The sequence below is a fragment of the Trematosphaeria pertusa genome (genome assembly GCF_010094035.1).
Source record: "Trematosphaeria pertusa strain CBS 122368 unplaced genomic scaffold BU26scaffold_6, whole genome shotgun sequence".
Lineage (NCBI taxonomy): Eukaryota > Fungi > Ascomycota > Dothideomycetes > Pleosporales > Trematosphaeriaceae > Trematosphaeria > Trematosphaeria pertusa.
This window is the reverse complement of record NW_022987217.1, coordinates 1754065-1771130: the sequence shown is the minus strand read 5'-3', so window position 1 is coordinate 1771130 and position 17066 is coordinate 1754065. Positions and strand designations below refer to the sequence as shown.

General features: G+C 53.2%; 9 protein-coding genes across 9 annotated transcripts; 4 read left to right on the top strand and 5 right to left on the bottom strand.

The window, feature by feature from the left end:
• Nucleotides 1-182: 182 nt before the first annotated feature.
• On the bottom strand, nt 183-1436 carry BU26DRAFT_564089 (uncharacterized protein; the record flags this gene model as incomplete). Its single annotated transcript, XM_033833249.1, has 1 exon — nt 183-1436. One exon carries the CDS (start codon nt 1434-1436, stop codon nt 183-185), a length of 1254 nt encoding a protein of 417 aa, XP_033685216.1.
• Nucleotides 1437-1803: 367 nt separating this feature from the next.
• Nucleotides 1804-2327, bottom strand: BU26DRAFT_297198 (uncharacterized protein). Its single transcript, XM_033821727.1, has one exon. The coding sequence runs from the start codon at nt 2252-2254 to the stop codon at nt 1937-1939; it is 318 nt and encodes a 105-aa protein (XP_033685215.1). The 5' UTR covers nt 2255-2327; the 3' UTR covers nt 1804-1936.
• An 850-nt stretch (nt 2328-3177) lies between these two features.
• On the bottom strand, nt 3178-3736 carry BU26DRAFT_594037 (uncharacterized protein; the record flags this gene model as incomplete). The annotated part of the gene is made up of 1 exon (XM_033834893.1): nt 3178-3736. Exon 1 carries the CDS (start codon nt 3676-3678, stop codon nt 3178-3180), a length of 501 nt encoding a protein of 166 aa, XP_033685214.1. The 5' UTR covers nt 3679-3736.
• A 1308-nt stretch (nt 3737-5044) lies between these two features.
• On the top strand, nt 5045-5848 carry BU26DRAFT_564086 (uncharacterized protein; the record flags this gene model as incomplete). The annotated part of the gene is made up of 2 exons (XM_033833248.1): nt 5045-5782; nt 5834-5848. The coding sequence occupies 2 exons, from the start codon at nt 5045-5047 to the stop codon at nt 5846-5848; spliced, it is 753 nt and encodes a 250-aa protein (XP_033685213.1).
• Nucleotides 5849-6931: 1083 nt separating this feature from the next.
• On the bottom strand, nt 6932-8522 carry BU26DRAFT_455735 (uncharacterized protein). Its single transcript, XM_033824891.1, has 2 exons — nt 8293-8522; nt 6932-8230 (listed from the first exon to the last, which is right to left on the bottom strand). The coding sequence occupies exon 2, from the start codon at nt 8028-8030 to the stop codon at nt 7017-7019; it is 1014 nt and encodes a 337-aa protein (XP_033685212.1). The 5' UTR covers nt 8031-8230; nt 8293-8522; the 3' UTR covers nt 6932-7016.
• A 788-nt stretch (nt 8523-9310) lies between these two features.
• On the top strand, nt 9311-10063 carry BU26DRAFT_297169 (acetyltransferase). The gene has a single exon (XM_033821726.1). It carries the CDS (start codon nt 9355-9357, stop codon nt 9844-9846), a length of 492 nt encoding a protein of 163 aa, XP_033685211.1. The 5' UTR covers nt 9311-9354; the 3' UTR covers nt 9847-10063.
• A 234-nt stretch (nt 10064-10297) lies between these two features.
• BU26DRAFT_424953 (SIS domain-containing protein) lies at nt 10298-11191 on the top strand (the record flags this gene model as incomplete). Its single annotated transcript, XM_033823599.1, has 2 exons — nt 10298-10690; nt 10748-11191. 2 exons carry the CDS (start codon nt 10298-10300, stop codon nt 11189-11191), a joined length of 837 nt encoding a protein of 278 aa, XP_033685210.1.
• Nucleotides 11192-12283: 1092 nt separating this feature from the next.
• On the top strand, nt 12284-14358 carry BU26DRAFT_455728 (uncharacterized protein; the record flags this gene model as incomplete). The annotated part of the gene is made up of 3 exons (XM_033824890.1): nt 12284-12689; nt 12748-12902; nt 12972-14358. Coding segments are annotated over exons 1-3 (1782 nt in total), but the record flags the coding sequence as incomplete, so codon positions are not given.
• Nucleotides 14359-15025: 667 nt separating this feature from the next.
• BU26DRAFT_604424 (FAD-binding domain-containing protein) lies at nt 15026-16976 on the bottom strand. Its single transcript, XM_033835528.1, has 3 exons — nt 16645-16976; nt 15978-16598; nt 15026-15928 (listed from the first exon to the last, which is right to left on the bottom strand). The coding sequence occupies exons 1-3, from the start codon at nt 16879-16881 to the stop codon at nt 15314-15316; spliced, it is 1473 nt and encodes a 490-aa protein (XP_033685208.1). The 5' UTR covers nt 16882-16976; the 3' UTR covers nt 15026-15313.
• Between the last annotated feature and the right edge of the window lie 90 nt (nt 16977-17066).

The following is a 17066-nucleotide window of genomic DNA, read 5'->3' as shown; positions in this document are numbered from 1 at the left end:
GGCAACCATGCGGGATGGCGAGAAATCGGATAATCGCAATGACGAGGGTGATAATCGGCTCGCACGGACGGTGAACTTTGCGTATGGCAAACAGTGCCCTCTTCACCCCACGAACCCAGCAGCCTTATATTCTCGACATCCCGTATCTAGGCACCTCACCATCGCCCTCCCTTCTAGCCGACTCAGCGTAGGGTTTTCATCCCACGAGCAGCATCCTTCATCTTAATAGTGGCCCCGTTGTTCCCGCTGCCGTTGACCTGTATATCAAAAGACCCACAACCGCCATTGAAGAAGTTCTTCGTCGTGAAGTTGAATGTCTGTTCCCGCGATACACTCTCTCTGTAATCATAGTAGTAGTTCTGGCAGTTACCGATGACTCGTTGAGTAGGGAAGTTGGTCCACCGGTCGCGAGAGTCCAAGGCCTCTGAGGCGGTTTGTGCATTTCCGGTGATCTGTTGGTGCGGAAGAGGCGCGCCATCGCCGCTGAGGCTGTGCATGCCTGTGGCCGTTTTCCGGGATAGGGCGTTGCTGGGTTGGGGTGTGGTGTTGGAGGTAGGATTAGCGGGTGGTGGGCGGTTGGGAGCGGCGCTGGTGCATCCGACACAATTGCACCGGGAGTGCGACGCGGACGTGGTATGGGAAGAGAGATTCTCTTCTGGGAAGTAGTCGAGAGAGTCTCTGGAATAATTGGCCCTTCGGTCTTCGGATGAGTGTTCATCATCGAGGCCTAGTTGAGACTGACTTTCTAAAGGATTGTCGTAGCCTGGGCGATTGCCATGGCGGGGACCTGGCTGGGAGTTCTGCTCCTGACCGTATTCTGAACGCTCACGGTTTTGTCCAGGAGGCGATGGCTGGTCTTTGTACTGCAGAGCTAAATGCTTATGACCGTCATGACCCTCATTCATGAGCATTTCATATCCTGGATCGCATCGGCGAGGTGCTTGATCCATTCCATACTCCACATCTAGCCGTCTCATTGCTTCAGCCTGCTCCTCCCCAACCCGCTCCATCATCTGCTGCACCATGGCCCTCAACTCCTCATCCTCCTTCATTCGCTCGTACTCTTCCTCCCAAAGTTCTTGGATGTTCCATTTCACCACTTCCACGGGTAGGCATCGACGCTCTATTCTGGTCCAAAAATTCTGCTCGCGGCGGCGGAAATAATCGCGGGTCAAACCTTGCTGGATGGCGACTTGCTTGCGGATGTCATCTCGCTTGCGACTATAAGTGGAGAGGATATGCCCGCGATCTTCCGTGTACGATGACGACGACTTTGGTCGTTTGAATGGCCGGTCAGAACCGAGCGTGTCTTCGTCTCGGGCACGTTTGCTGGGTAGGGATTCGGCTGGATCTCGTACAAGGCCACGTCTTGCAAGAGCAGGGACATCGACCTGGCGTATGGGCACCGGCTTCGCGCTAGAGAATGTACGAGACATATCTAGCTGTGTGTTGTCCGGGGCTGGTCGTCTCTTGTTGGGTTCTGTTTGAGGGTGTGGTTGGGGCGATGGCTGCGACAGCTGTAGAGGAAGCCCAGAGAAAGTTTAACATAAAATTATTGGTGCTGAGCGTGACCAGTGAATTTCAGGCCAGAATGCCTTACGTATCACGGGTGAATGCTTTCTTCCTAAGCTTTCATCATACGAATAGTCACCCGCATAGGTGCAAACCAAGGCAGGAGAGACAAGAGACGAACCGTTATATCCCCTCAATTTGACGAAGCGTGAACGGTAAATACAAGTGACAGTCTTGTTGGAGGGACTGGTGTGTTTGATTCCAGAAGAATCAGTAGTATGAAGCCGGGGATCACGAAAGACTTCAGGGCCTAAATCAGCAGGCCAATGGTACCACTTCCATCATTACTAGTCGTCGAAAGAGAAAGCCGGACCGGGGGCGCACGCGTGACAAGGGCAACAGTCCATCGCCGATATCGATCTTTTCATTGATTCCTTGGAGCGTTTTGGCCCTTTCGGTTAATGATAACTGAGGAAACACAGACGGGATCCATGATCTTGTCGGAGCGAAAAGAAGTTGAGATGGCAGGGAGGTAACGCGTTTGAGACGGTTCTGGGGTCGTCCTTTGACTAGCTGCATCTGCATCTGAGACTTGATGTTGCGTCCATCGAGCAGATAGGACTGCAAGCCATGCCTTCCCTTCTCTTTCTCGTGCCGCAGTGGAATCCCTCAAGTTATCCCAAGGTTGTTTCCATCGCGCTAGAGAGGCTGGCACAGGAAGCACACGCGGGATCATCGGCATCGCGCTGGGGTACTTCACGTAGGAAAGCAGTGGTGGGGTTGTGATGTGATGTTCGGAGTGATCACTATATTCGTCTGATCCATGTTGTGGCTGAGTGGTTCATTCACCGCTGGAGGAGCCGTTGATCGAGATCAGGAGCCTATACTCTTTAGGAAAGTTAAGCGAGGCGCTAGTGCCGAAACTCTAACGACGAAGATGACGTCGCATCACCCACCCGGAGCTCCGTGTTCGCTTGCTTCGGTTACGATTCGTGATTGCGAGCGGTGAGTTCGCGGATTGGAGAGAGAACACTTAAAGCAGGGGATGCCGTTGTTGGGACACACCTTTCACCCTTACAATTCGCCTTTCTTGATAAACAGCATCAGGGCCGCCAACGACTCCTAACAGGCTATCTAAGACTTTTGAGAGATGTAAACTTCTTTTAGAAACCATTACCGCTGTCGAATGCACCTGACGTCGCCCTTTTCTACGCCATATGGCTAGCAGGTCCACCCTGGTAAGTTGATGTGGCGAAGGTAAACACTGGACGGAATCGCTCAGTATAAAACCTTATTGTTTAGATGCATCCGGTTATCTGCTATCATCCTCCTTTCGCGCATGAAATCTCACTCCATGCAAGCCATGTCCCAGCAGCATTGGTTCGATATGCAGCACCAATCGCATCAAAACTTCACCCGCAGTCATCTCCGTTGACCGTTGCGCATAGCACCATATGGTTACTTAGAATGAACCAGCTGCATTAGCTAACCTGATGGTAGCTGACTAGCTGACTCCAGATGCTAGGAGACCCGAGTCGAAAAGATGTCCCCTGCCCTCGCGAGGAAAACCGAAGCCTTCCAACCCCACACTTGAAATGGCGGAGTCAGCCGCAGGCCCAGTTACCTCCACGGTCCCAGAATCCTCTCCATGGGTGCAGTTATGTCCTACCCTCGGCGACGCCTTCTGTTCCTCTTCTTATCCTCTCGCGGCCGATAGGAACTCGCCAACTGCTTCCTGCTAGACTCCTCAATCGCCCACTCCACATCCTCGACCCTAATGACGTAATCGCCCTCCATGAAACCCTCTGGCCCGCCCTTCTCCTCGTCCCAGTTCCTCCACTTGATGCTCTTGATGACGTTGCCTACGGCGACGCTCCGGTCAGCTTCGGTGATGGCGAGATTAGCGATTGCATCGAGCAGCTCGAGGCCCCATTCGCAGGTGTCCGGGTCCGGGTGGTACTCTATCGGGAAGGGTGATGAAGGCGAGAGGATGCCCCAGGTCGCGGCGATTTGGGCGCACGTGCGGAGGACGCGGGCTTGCGAGCGCGGGTCGAGGTCGGCGAAGTGCGTCATGGTGTTGGTTGGAAGTGGGGCGAGGCAGGCCGACGGGCGAGGAGGCAAGTCGTGTGTGAGGAGGGCTGGAGCGTTTCCTTCTTGGTATTGCATCTCTCAGCAGGAGGGTATTGTTGAAGGGCTGAGTTCGCTGGCCGCTCGTCGAACCAGGTTGCGGATTAGGTTCGTGAGGAGACGCGAATTGACTGTGGAGTGCAGGGGACGAAACTTTTTATACTGGTGCCGGCGCTGCTGCTTTCACTTCGGAAGCCCACGCGTTCTTCAGCCGCCTTCACTGTGAAAGTTGCACCCGCGATCCTCACTCTAACAGCAAGAGACTAGCTACACCATATCTTGACTAAAAGTCATTTAGAGCGAACTCGCGCTAGCCCTCACGAGGTCCTAACGCTCATTTCGTTATGGAATAATTCTCGCGGCATTACTAACGTATCTCGCCACGCAATAGAAATCTGGCACTGCTCTCTCTCGCACTCACATGGGTGCCCGACCATGCAATTCCCCAGTTCGAATACGGAAATGCAACGTTCAACAGTTGCACCGTCGGAGATCGAGTCGGGGCGTGGGGGACGGAAAATGCATGTCTCTGGATGAATAACGATCTCTTACTTTCAGTAGTACAGCCTATCAGAGCATCTTCAGGAAATATCTACTCGCAGCTTTGCACAATGCTGACTGAAGACTTTTGTTGCGTGCTCCGGGCCATCTAGTTTGCAGCCTCTGTATTTACCCCTTGCCAAGAGTGAATGAGACGCCACGTGATGGTGCATCCACCCTCTGTATGAAAGAGCTTTTTTTAGACATCCATTCCCCTAGAAAATCCACTAGAGGCCTTGCGCTCTAGCTTTCGGATCCCTCATAATATGTAAGATGTTCCCAGCTCTGAAAGAGGGGTAAGCTTTGGGATCCCGCCAAGACGCTACGTCCACCCTGTGTGGGACAGCAAACATCACCCTTCCGACCCTCGGCGACGATCGAAAGCACCCTCCTCTGCTCCTCTGGCAACGGCACTATCTGGCTTGTAGACCATACGTGCGGGTCGGTTTCTCCTGAAGCAGCACCTCACAGAACGACTTCTTGACTTGTGGCAAACAGTCCCTTCCACGCATTCCTCGAAGTCCGTCGGCGAGGTAGAGTGCGGTGTAGCTAAAGCTATTGCCCGACTGTTGTCGCTATGAATGAGCCTTCTGCAGCAGACATAGAGATCTGGCGCTTCCGGGCCATTGCGTAAGTCACTTCGGCCTACTTCGAATTGATACCGCGGCAACTCACGTCTACTTCCAGCATGCTAAGGGCCGAGAAGAAGTTCGATGAAGAGTACCGCCAACATGAACATGAGCAAGAGAAAACAGAGGACTCACTCCGGTCGTTGGAAAAGGAAATCGGCGATCTCCACAACCCCGCCTCGCCTTACCAGCTGTAGCAGCTTTCCGCTCTCAAGAACCAGGTGTATGAGTGCAGGATGGTCCTATGGAATCTAGACGACCCGGGTACTGCTCTCAAAGCCAAAGTCGAACAGGCTGTAGAGACTTACGGCAAGCTGTCGTGCCGCGCGATTTGTGAGCCGTTTCCCACGAAGCTTCCTCGTGAGCTGAGAGACGAAGTCTACGACCTACTCGTGGGCGAAGCCGGTCCCGCCCTTATGAAATCGCTTATGTGGACTCTGAACTACAACGCAAAGGATATCCCGTTCCGGTCAGAGACGGTGCAACTCCGCTTCATTGCGAATCCGGACTTCGTTTCTCAACCCGTGGCTAAAGAGATCGCTGAGCAATGGTATCGGAAAATGAGGTTCGGGATTCGCCATCACGAATTCGAACAGTTCACTCGCTATGACGCTTGGGGTCAGGGTCTGAAACCTGCGGAATTGGTCAACCATGTGCAGATCGCAGTAGACGAGAGGGATTGCGAACTGCTGCGAGGCAGACTAGTGCTTCTGCGCCGGTTCAAACCGAGTTGCCGGGTCATCATCTGGATACGGTCGAACAGTTTGTACTGGGATAGGGACTATGCGTGGAGTGACCAGAAAAGCGAAAGGCTCATCGAAGGATTGGAGCCACTCATTCGCGGGTTGCGAGAGTGTAACGACGCGGGGCGGAACCTCGAGGTCTGGTGGGGCTACAATGATCAGCGCCGCGTTGATCTTACGATCGTGGAGTGCTCAAAAGATGGGTGGCTGAAGAAGATCCGTGAAGTCCGGGTAAGCGGAGAGAGACCTTTGATGATTTTCCTTGTCTGACCGTATCCATAGGCAAAAAGGCCATGAGCAGTCTTGTCCTGGGGACTAGGAGCGAGCGTTAAGATAGTGAACTGGCAACGGACAGGAAAAGTTAGGATGGGTAAAACCACGTCGGGAGTGGAAAGAACTGCCGTTACTGGAAGACAGAGCTGAGGCAATGCACAGTGTCGCCCATTCCAAGGGATAATCTCCGTAGAGAGTGCCGGCTGTACAATATTTTAGTCGACATATGCATGAGGTCCGCTTCTTCATATGCTTTCACCGAAACACTATTTATCTATCTACAGAAACAAGGCTAGCTTGTTATTTACTATCGTTGATAAGCTGGAGAGCAAGTGGTTGTTAATTGAGTAACGCAGCACGCCGAGCAGGGCTTCGTATATGAGAGTCCCTAGTTCTTAGGGGAGACGCGGTTAGCATCAGCTGCAGAGTTCAGGGCATCTTGGTGTAGCTTACGCGTCGAAATGCTTAAGCACTGTCTCAGTAAGCCATTCTGTCTTCGTCTGTTGGCTGCCTGCTCTAACCCAAGCTGAAAACACCGCTTGGGGGCAGCCTTTGCTTCTATTTATTCACGTGCTAAGCAGTAGGATCAAAGGTGGCGGGTTGGCAAAGAGAGCGATGGTGGTTTCCATCTCTGTCTTAATCTAAGACACCAGAGAAGGAAACTCAGCGTCCAGCTGCTCGATTTGTTTCTCGGTGCTTACGAGCTTCAGCAAATGACAGAAATTGAGGTCCTCAGGCCTACTCGTGGATGAACTGCCAGTGCAACACCGGAAAGTTAGGGCTTTACGGCTGTGGAACTGTTATCGGCGAAGGCGAAGGGAGTATGAGGAGCGGACAATCATGGTCAACTTCTCCGAAAATTATCGTGCTGTCAAGGTCCATCGTTATTGGAAGCATGCAAATGCAAACGACTCAGAGTGAGTATGGCCTGGATAGCCGGGCACAGCTTTGGATCTAAGGCCGAAAGTCGTGAACGAGTTAGAAAGAGAACGGTGCGGTTCGGATTTCGGGGTTCTTATCTCCGTGCTACCAACGAACTAACCCTGCTTCTTCAATATCAAAGCCACAACCCAATGCAGACAATATCTATTATGTCTATACTGAAGAGGAAAAACAAAGAGAAAATACGATATAATTCTAGAACACCATATAAAATGCATACAAAACAAGCCGCTAACCAACCGCGATGCAACTACAACGACAGCAAAGTGAACCGCTTCGCAATGAACCACGCCCAATAGAGCACCGCAAAGTCTCCACTGGGCAACCCAAGCATATTACCTGCAATAGCTCCTAACACCAAGTCGCTATAGAGCGCGGAGAAGAACCCAAACACGGCCGTGAAGGCAATTGCCGCACCTCCAATCACATGCGTATTCGCGGACATCCACACGTCGAACCCGCCGCCGGGCAGCTGCAAATGCTTCACATACCAGTATATGGCAACAAGGATGGGGATGATGATCATCGGGGCCGCGAAGGCGTACGTGAGGTTCCGCACGGCAGTGTCGTGCCGGAACGAGATGTAGATTAGCGAGCAGAGGCCGACCATGCCGGTTATGGTCCCTGCGAGGTAGAGGAGAAGCCACCAGAGCGGACCGAGGTCCTTTGAAGTGGTCGCGGGCCGGTGGCTGGGCATGGAAGGGTCGTGAGCGGCTTCACCAGAATCTTGCATCGGGATAGGGGTGTGAGCTTTGCCAGCCTTCTTCCTCTTGATTTCTTGACGGGTGATGATGCATCGGTGTATTGTGAGGCAAGCCAGCGATACAGATGTAACGAGCTTCCACACGGCGATAAGGACGAAGTGCCAACTGAGGCGGCATCGATGGATTGTCAGAGAGGCAATCGGAATGCATGTGCACAAGGTAATGGCCGCAAGGAACATGTCGATCCCGTACGACTCGATTCGGTGGACGGGCCAAAGCGGGCTCCTTCCTACAGCGACCCAGGCAATCGTCCAGTATGTTAGGAGATGGGAGATGATGCCGATGGCACCGTACGGAAGGGCGTAACATTGTATCTCGCCTAATGGCCCCTCGGTTGTATTAGGCGTCGGGAGGATCGCGTCGTGGATATTTTCAAGGACGTTTGCGTTCGGGAGTGCTCTAGCGGAAGCAATGTTTGCATTCGACGCGACAACCGAAAGCACCACGCCCAGCCATGGTACGAGTGCCAGGCTTGATGGTGTTAGACCCAAGAAAACCATGCCACGTGGTCAGCGCAGCTTGGGGATATTGGCTTTTGTGCTGGTGGCGGATATCGGCGATCGTTATAGTTGCGCGTAAAGAAGATTCGGCAGCTGTGAAGAAAATGACACCGATATGTAGGTTGGTGAGGCCACAAACTTGGAACGGAGAGGAGACTGTGATAACGTTCGTAGGAGATGCCGGAGAGGGAGCAGGTGGACTAATAAACGTCAGAATGTCTGTGGAAAGAATATGGGTAACCAAACCGGAGAGGCTGCTTACCCTTGGAAGAAAACACCGAGAAGAACAGGCGGGTTTCTAGATGAAGAATAGGTACGGCAGAGTACTTGAAAAGGCTCAGCTGTCTTGTAAGGGACGTGAAGAAAGCCGAAAGGGTAGGGATTGTCGCATTTGAAGCACACTGGGAAGGCTTCATCTCCCATATATAGCCTTCTCGACAACATTCAGAAAAGGCTGAGAAGCTGACATGCCTCTTCAAAAGTGACATGCAGCCACACATCAAAGTTGCTCTGTAGGGAATGTGGCTTGTAGCTCGTATATCTTTAGACAGCCCACTAAGCTCGATCCGGCCTTTGGTGGAGAGTGCCCGATACTCTGCCTTGCGGCCTGCGATGCTTCGTCATCGATCCCAGCCAATGGTAATTCGCTACTACGAGGATAACAGATGTAGTGCTCGAGATATGGCAACCACTGAAAACCGTCCTATCCACGGGAGATTAGTGGCCTTCAGCCTGGCGCCGGAAGACAGGTTTCTCGGACTCACTTTGACCGGATTGGATCTAGGAGAGGCTAAGGCCACAGTCTACGAGATAGTAGAATCTCCCTTAGAGAAGACCAGCGACCATCGCGGGGTAAACATCCTCGCTTGGTCTTGTGGCTGTGGATACATCGTGCGCGAGAGGATGAATGGGGGCGTGGAGGCGGAGCGTCTCAGCCGTGCGCCATCATCCGGCGGAGCGAGATGGATGTCAGAAGAGCCGTCAAAAAGCATTACCGAAGAACGGATCCAGGACACTTACAGCCCAAGGCCTTGGGCCGGGCCGAGCTGATGTTGGATCGGACCGGCAGATCGGCATTGCCTTCCTTAGCCTCGGGAAGTGGTCCGTGCTGGACCCTTCCGATCGTCGGAACCAAGACGGAATGAGAGTGGGCGAGTACTGCGTCAAGGGTCTATTAGCGTTCGCAGCCAATCTATGGGTAGGGTTTGTAATCATCGCGCCCTTCATGTTGACTACGATCCCCTTATGACTCACCTCCGCCCCGGAGGAAGTATATGTGGACCACTTTCGCGTTCAACAACACCGTTCCTCAGATTCCTTCAGTATGGCCACGAAAGAGTGGAAACAGTCCATTAATGGGCAAACCTTTCTCATATCGACAGCGCGCGATCTCCCTCATGAGTTTGTTCAGCAAGCCTTCGACAATCCAGCCATGTACTGGGCCAAGCCCATCTCGGCCGCCAACATGAAGACGCTCCTCGACAACTCATGCACTCTGGGCTTGTACAAACTAATAAACGGCGATGAACGAACTCCCGTCGGCATGGCGCGCATGATAACCGACTACGTAACCCTCGCCTACCTTACGGACGTCTATCTGGCGGACGAGTACCGGAGTCTCGGATTGGGACGGTGGATGATCCACTGCTGCAGGGAAATCGTCCAGGAAATACCGGAGCTGCGGTTCATGATTCTCCTAACAGGCTCTGAGCAGGCGCAGCAGCTGTACAGACGCGAGCTCGGCATGAAGGTGATGGGGACGGAGGAAACACTGGCCGCTATGGGCGCGCGGAAAGCATGGATTCCCGGGTCATAGACACGGCGGTCAGATCGCAGGCGCCGCGCTGTCTCGGCGAAGGGTGGTGCCTAGGAGGAAAACGTGGGCGGAATGGTAGATGCATGATGGCACTGGCGGCCCATTCGGGCTAGTGCGGGGCTCTTGGCGTGAATTCGCCATTCTTTATCTCAAGGGATCATTTCGCCGACGGGTCCTATCCGGCCGTCACCGCAGACTAGAAGCCTACATTACCTACATTAACCACCACCATGAAGTCAGCCGCATTGTTAATACGCTCCCCTATCCGCCCTCGTTCGTCCTGTCACTGCTGTCATCTCAAATTTCGCCCTGCTGCACCGCGGTGACGCGCCGACACTTTCCGACCGCAAACACCCTACCCCGGCATCGCAGCGCCTCGTATTCCGGGCACTCTTATTAAATTGCTTTTCTGTAGTCCTCCGCCGGCCTCAAGATGCTACAATCCCTGGAGATGGAAGCCGCTATCAATCCCGGGCGAGCGTCGCCCGCAATGAAGAGAAAACGCGTCGGATCCGAGGCACTCACACCGCCCTTGTCCGTCGACGACCCTGAGGGCTCATGCCTCCATTCACGCGCTGTACACGTCCTCTCCACCGCCGCAACCGCGCTTTCACAAGTCACCATTCTATACCAGTCAGACCCGATTGCGCGGGATGGACTGCTTCGGGCAGTGGAGTGTATGACAAGGGTCAATGAAGCGGGTGGCAAGCTCCTCATCTGCGGCGTGGGCAAGAGCGGACTGGTAGGGAAGAAGACGGTGGCCACCATGAAGAGTCTAGGCATAGCGTCTTCGTTTCTGCATGCATCAGAGGCGCTACATGGCGATTTGGGTGATATAAGGCCTGTACGTACATTCTTGCCCCTTCGACTGCCCCACATTCACTGACACACGGCTGCCCAGAATGACGCAGTCATGTTCATATCCTTCTCCGGCAAGACCGCCGAGCTCATGGCCGTCCTCGAGCACATCCCATCTTCGACCTCGGTTATTGCTATCACAGCCCACAAGCACCCTTCCGGTTGCCCACTGCTGCGCGAAAGATCAGACGGCATTCTGCTACCGGCGCCTATACATGAATCGGAGGAACTGTCGTTCGGCGTGTGCGCGCCGACGACATCTACGACTGTAGCAATCGCGGTTGGCGATATGTTGGCACTCACAGCGGCGGAGGCTATACACTCTCATAACACCGGGCACATCTTCAGGAGGAATCATCCAGGAGGTGCCATTGGAGAAAATGCAAGACGGGGACCAGATGCCGACGAGAGCGCAGAAGAGGAGCGGAGTGTGAAGAGACAGAAGGTGCCTGTGTCACCTACGTTAGCTCCGGATATTGAGCTGTAAATCTGTTTTGCATAGAAGCGGTGATTCATTTCATTGCATCAATCCATTGCCTCTAATTGGCGAAGGCGCGGCCGCGCCTTCCTCCTTCGTCAATTGCATCATCCACATGACTGACCGATGGACTCTCTCTTGGCCCTCTCTCGCCTCTCTCCCTATCACACCATCGCCTACAGATCAGCCAGCAGTGCTACAGCTTTGGCGCCCACAAGTTACCCATTGTATTATGTCGACGCGTCATGCTAATATTAAAGAACCGTTCTGCGCGACTGTGGGCGCTAGCTTGAGTGGCAGCTTCTACATCAAGCGAACACAGCGGGTATAGTGATCAGGCTCAGCCAGTGAGTAGCTGCTATGGAAGGGGGGGTGGTTGTACGCTAATATACCACGGCAGCTCGTGCGCCTGAGGAAGGGTCGGACAGAGAGGGGAATTGGTCACGATGCTTCCTTCGTCACGTCCTTCGAGACATCCTCTGAATTCCTCGCTCCCGGCGCTTTCTACGTCAATTCATCTCCATGGACAAAACGATAGCAGCCTGATGCACTTCACGACACTCCCATCATGGATCCTATCACAGCGGTCGGCCTCGTTGCGAATATCGTACAGTTCGTGGAACTCGGCAGCAAAGTCCTCGGTATTGCCAAGGAAATCCACCAGTCCTCGTCTGGAGTGACGCAGGACAACAAAAGAACGGAAGATATCGTTCGCGAAATGGAAGGCCTCTCTAGCAAGCTGGCAGATCCAGCCGTACAGCCGAAGACCGAAGACGAAAGAGCCTTGCAGTTCCTTGCTTCGGAGTGCTGCAGGCTATCCGAGCAAATCACCACGTTACTCAAGAAGATTATCCCGACCGATCCCAAGTCTAAACGACAGGCGGTTTTGTCCTCAATGAAGAACGTGATGTATGAGAGAGAAAAAGCGGCACTTGAGGAAAAGCTCGCCCACTGCCGTTCTCAACTTTCACTGCAGCTCAGCTATATTTCAAGGTCGGTGATGATTTAGGACGCTTGGGAAATCTCTAATGTATGGCTAGTGAGGATCTCAAGCAACGATTGATAACAATTGCATCGGATGGCGGATCCCAACAGCGAGTCCTGGAAGCAATCCAGAGCCATGTTGACGACATACATCGAGGCATTACAGTCTCTTCTCTTAGCGCTAGGGCCCAGCAACAGCTTCAGAGCCTCCTCGAACTTCCGCAAGCAGCAAGAGAAGGAATCGCACACCGCTTCATAGTGCACGGACTTGCTTACACCAATATGCGGCAGAGGTTCCAGATGGTGGACGAGACCCACTATCAAACTTTTCGCTGGATTCTTGAAGAAGGCATGGATAACGACTCTCAACGCCTTTCAGACGCTCGCAAGTTGTTCACTGATTGGTTGGCTGACGGAGATGGTATCTTTCATATTGCCGGGAAGCTGGGTTCAGGGAAGTCGACGCTGATGAAATTTTTACGCGATCATCCGCGTACGAAAGCGGATCTGCGGAAGTGGGCTGGTACGTATCCTGTTCCGCTGCGCTGACACCCGTCTACAGTTTTACTCACTCTGCTCAGGAAATCGAAAACTGGTACTCGCGAGCTTTTTCTTCTGGAGACCTGGTTCATCTTTGCAGAAATCCCTCAAAGGATTACGGAGGTCGCTACTTCACGACCTGCTTCAGGCGATTCCTGGACTTGTCCGGGTCGTATTTCCTCGGCAATGGCAACAGGTAATATCACAGCTGACTCTGAACAATTCACTCATAACGAGTGGGGATTTTGCGGACGATGAAATCCAGGCGGCGCTTCAAACAGTGATACAATACCGAGATCTTCATAACTCGCATCGGTTCTGCTTTTTTCTTGACGCCTTGGACGAATACGAAGGACCTCCCCAGCAAGACTGCAAAGAAATGCTCGACTCCATCAAGTTTTGGATCTCGGCTTCTCGAGGTGCCGTGAAAATATGCGTCTCGAGCCGAGAAGACAACGTCTTCGAGAACTCATTCCCCCCCGAAAAGCGGCTTCGATTACAGGACCTAACTGAAAGGGACATGGCAAGATATGTACAAGACAAGCTTCAAGATGTGCAAGATTTGGAGGTCAGAGGTCGGCTAGTACACGAGATTGCTAGCCGATCTGAAGGAATCTTTCTTTGGACAGTTCTAGTTGTAAAGGCGCTCCGTGAGTGTCTCGAAGAGAGTCAAGATCTACAAGCATTTGAGAAAGAGCTTCACTCGCTTCCAAACGAGCTGGAAGCGTTATTCGAGCACTTACTTGGTTCAATCCGTCGATCAGCGAGGGAGAGAGCGTATCGCATCTTTGCTATGGTGTCCAAGTTGAACGAGCGGCAAGCACAATTGCCTCTCCTCTCCTGCATGTTCGTGGATGAGTATGCAAGGAACCCTGGTTTTGCAGTCGAAACAACAAGTCGCCATCTCGAGATAATGGGGGAAACACAGGATAAGCGCCACTATCGAGAAGTCCAGCTAGCAAGAGCCCGGAAGCTCGTGCAGGGAAGCTGCAAAGGCTTGGTGGAGATCCGAGACGCTAAGATGGATACAAGGCGGCTTGATGTCAAATGCGTCATGTTTACACATAGAACCATACCGGAATTCCTACAGCGTTCGAAGATTCAAACGGAAATGGCTCTCCACCTAGAAGGGTTCAAGCTCGAAGATGGCATCGCCCAACTTCTCCTTGCCGAGATACGGTCGACAGATTCGGTTTTTCTAAATCCAGAGTACTGGGGAAAGACCCTTTTCGCTGCCCTTGCCATCCGCTGCTATGCAGGGATGGACATGGTGCCTTATTCGTACTTAACAATCCTGGAGGAGGAGTTGAAGCGAAAGAACCTGGGACCACCTCTGGATCTCGACGCTCGATTCACTTATCAAGGCATGACTCTTGTAGAGTATGGAATAGAAGTCTTCATGACGCCGAGCGTCCGTCAACAGCGGAGACCGGGGGAAGCATATCGGTTTCGCCTCTCATTACCCTCTTACATTTACGCAAGGCTCGGCGCGGCAAACTACGTCAATTGGAAAATTCGACAAGACCCGGACTTAGTGAAGACTGAATTCAGGAAATCCCTCTTGCTGGTATGCTTAACGAAGAGCTTGTACCAGGCCTGTTTCACAGTGCAGCGGGACGCGACTATCGACTGTTTCAAGCTCCTGACAGTAGACGGCGTTCCGACATACTCGCGCCTCCTATTGCAAGAACTCATCCTAGAACGTATGCAATGGTCAGACAGCATGTCGTGTTGTTGTTCGCAGACGTTCGGGCGGGTCTTCGAGATTTTCCTGAAGAAAGCCGGCCGTGGCAAACACCTTTCTTGGGCTGTACGTTATAAGATTACCAGTGTGCTAGGAGATAGTGGGCAAGGCAAAATGAGACTTTGGATAACACAAGATGGACTGAAACTGGCCGATGTGTCCCTAAGTACCGGTGAGCAATACCCAACAACCACATCGCTGTTAGGCCTTGGACGTCAGCCCATTGGGCTGCGTGACTTGATTGGTTTGTGGGCTCTCGACAACAAAGAAGACCTCCTGCTCCTCATCGATGAGATGGAGGAAAGCGACAGTCCCGGCGAGAAAACCGAGCAACCCGATGCCAGGCAGCAGATCATCACGGACGAGCAGTCGACACCCTCGGAAAAGGCAGCATTCAAGACAGACCCAACCATCACACCAGCTTCCGCGCTCCATGACAAAACCGTTCCATCGAGAATACCAATGTCGACAGTCGCGGGAAAAGGCTATATAAGGCCGCACGGCTTTGGGCGACGGTGTGTGCTGTTGGCCATTGTCGGTCAGTATATCAGTTTAGAAACATTGACTTTGGGACACTCGCGCTAACATTAGTTCTAGTTGCTTTGGCCGCTTTCGTCTTTTCTCGACGTTTTGATAGGGCTTCGTGACGCCGCTACGTCGAATTGCTCCTGCTCCCCTCACACAGCATTCATCTTTACGTCGTCTTGGGAAATTTGAACGAGAAGAGGATAGCCGGAAAGACATGGAAACAGGCTGAGGAAGAAACGGGGAAAGTATGCTCTACGTAATCCCAGGAGGCACTCTTGGATCGATGTTGGTTTCGCTTCCTGTGGATTCCGGAGCAGGCGCGGGCGCGGGATGCGTTATGAGATAGGCTCAAAGAAATTGAACTTCCCCTCTGGATCGTACGCCTTCTTTAGCTTCCCCAACCTCTCCAATCGCCACTCCTCATACCCATACACCGCCTCCAAACTCTCATCCCCCCTCGCATAATTCACATACGCATTCAGTTTCAAGCCCGTCCCCTCCAATAACGCATCCCTCATCTTCTCTCCAATCTCGAAAGCCTCCGCATCCAACGTCGCATTCGCAGCATACGTCAGCAGCGGCGAAACTAGCAGCCGCCCTTCTCGATCAGGGTACGCGGTGCTATCGCTCGGGATCTCGACCACGCGATTCACAGGGTACCCTTCAAGCATAACGACCGAGTTGCGGTAGGCGGAGGGCATGGCGGCGAAGATGTCGAGCACAGTGCGCAGGTTGGTGAGCGACCACGTTATGAGGTTCACGGGGTAGAAGACGCGCGAGAAGCCTTTGGCGCAGGAGGCCCCGTCCACGGTGGCCATGAGGTGCGTGTTCACGCCCGCGAGGTCGGTCACGCTGCTGTCGACGGCGATGGGATCGAGTGCGTAGAGCGGGTCGGTGAAAGCTGAGGGGATGGAGGCGCCGTTGTAGTATACCCAGAACATGACGATGGGCTGTTTGTTTTAGCGATGCGGAGGACATTTGAGTGGTAGAGTTGCTTACTTTGTCTGGATCGACGTCGGGATTGAATGCGAAGACGCCGTAGTGTTCGAGCTCCATAGGTTGGTTGGGCCTTTGTAGCCATTCGTTTGCGATCTCGAAGACTGCTTCTAGTTTGTCTTCGGGGTAGACGAAGCCGCTGGCTGCCCATTGGTCCAGCTCCGGCTCTCGATCGTAGACTTTCACTTTGATTTCTGTGACTACGCCGAAATTGTGGCCCGCGCCTCGGATCGCCCAGAAGAGATCAGGATGCTCGGTATCAGACACGGTAATCGCAGTCCCGTTCGCAAGCACCATCCGCGCAGAAAGAAGCTGATCGGCTGGCAATCCATACCGGCCCTGGTTCCAGCCATGTCCGCCTCCAAGGATGGGCGCGATGAAACCGACGCAGTCGCAGCCGGTGGTTACTGTTTGCTTTCCGTGGGACCAAAGTGTTGAAATGAGCTCGCCGTTCTGCACGCCGCCTCCGAGCAGCGCGGCTGTTCCGTTGTCGACGATTTCGATCTTGCCCATGCCGCGCATCCAGATGCCGATGCCGTTTTGCAAGTTCTTCAATGCTGAGGATTGGCCGTGCCCGCCTGAGATGGCGAGGAAGGGGTAGTCGTGTTTATTTGCGTACTTGATCTAACTATGATCAGTCGTGGGCTGTTATACCGCGAAGGCGGAATACCGTCTGCTGCACGTCTTCTTCCGAATGCACCTTCACAATCGCCTCAAAGTCCGGCATAGCAGCCGCGCTCCATCTCGCGCTCGCATTCGTGAACCCTGCACTACCTGGCAGATACACTTCTGCGGCCGCCGATAACGATGGGCCTAGGACTGACTGGATCGAGCCTTCGCCGAACGAGAAGGCGTTGAAGAAGCCCGCTGTTATAGCGCCCATTCCCCAGAGGAAAGAAGACGACATGTTGACGTTGGTGAATGATAGAAGATTGCGCTCGCTGTCTGGTGGTTCTACCAAACATATGTATGCCCGGCTTACGTACTGCTTAGGTACACCGCATATTGATGAGGCGCTAAGGCTTATTGGGGATCCGATGCTGCTGGACGATGCATGCTAAACGAGGATGGTAAGACGGGAATGCTGATCCT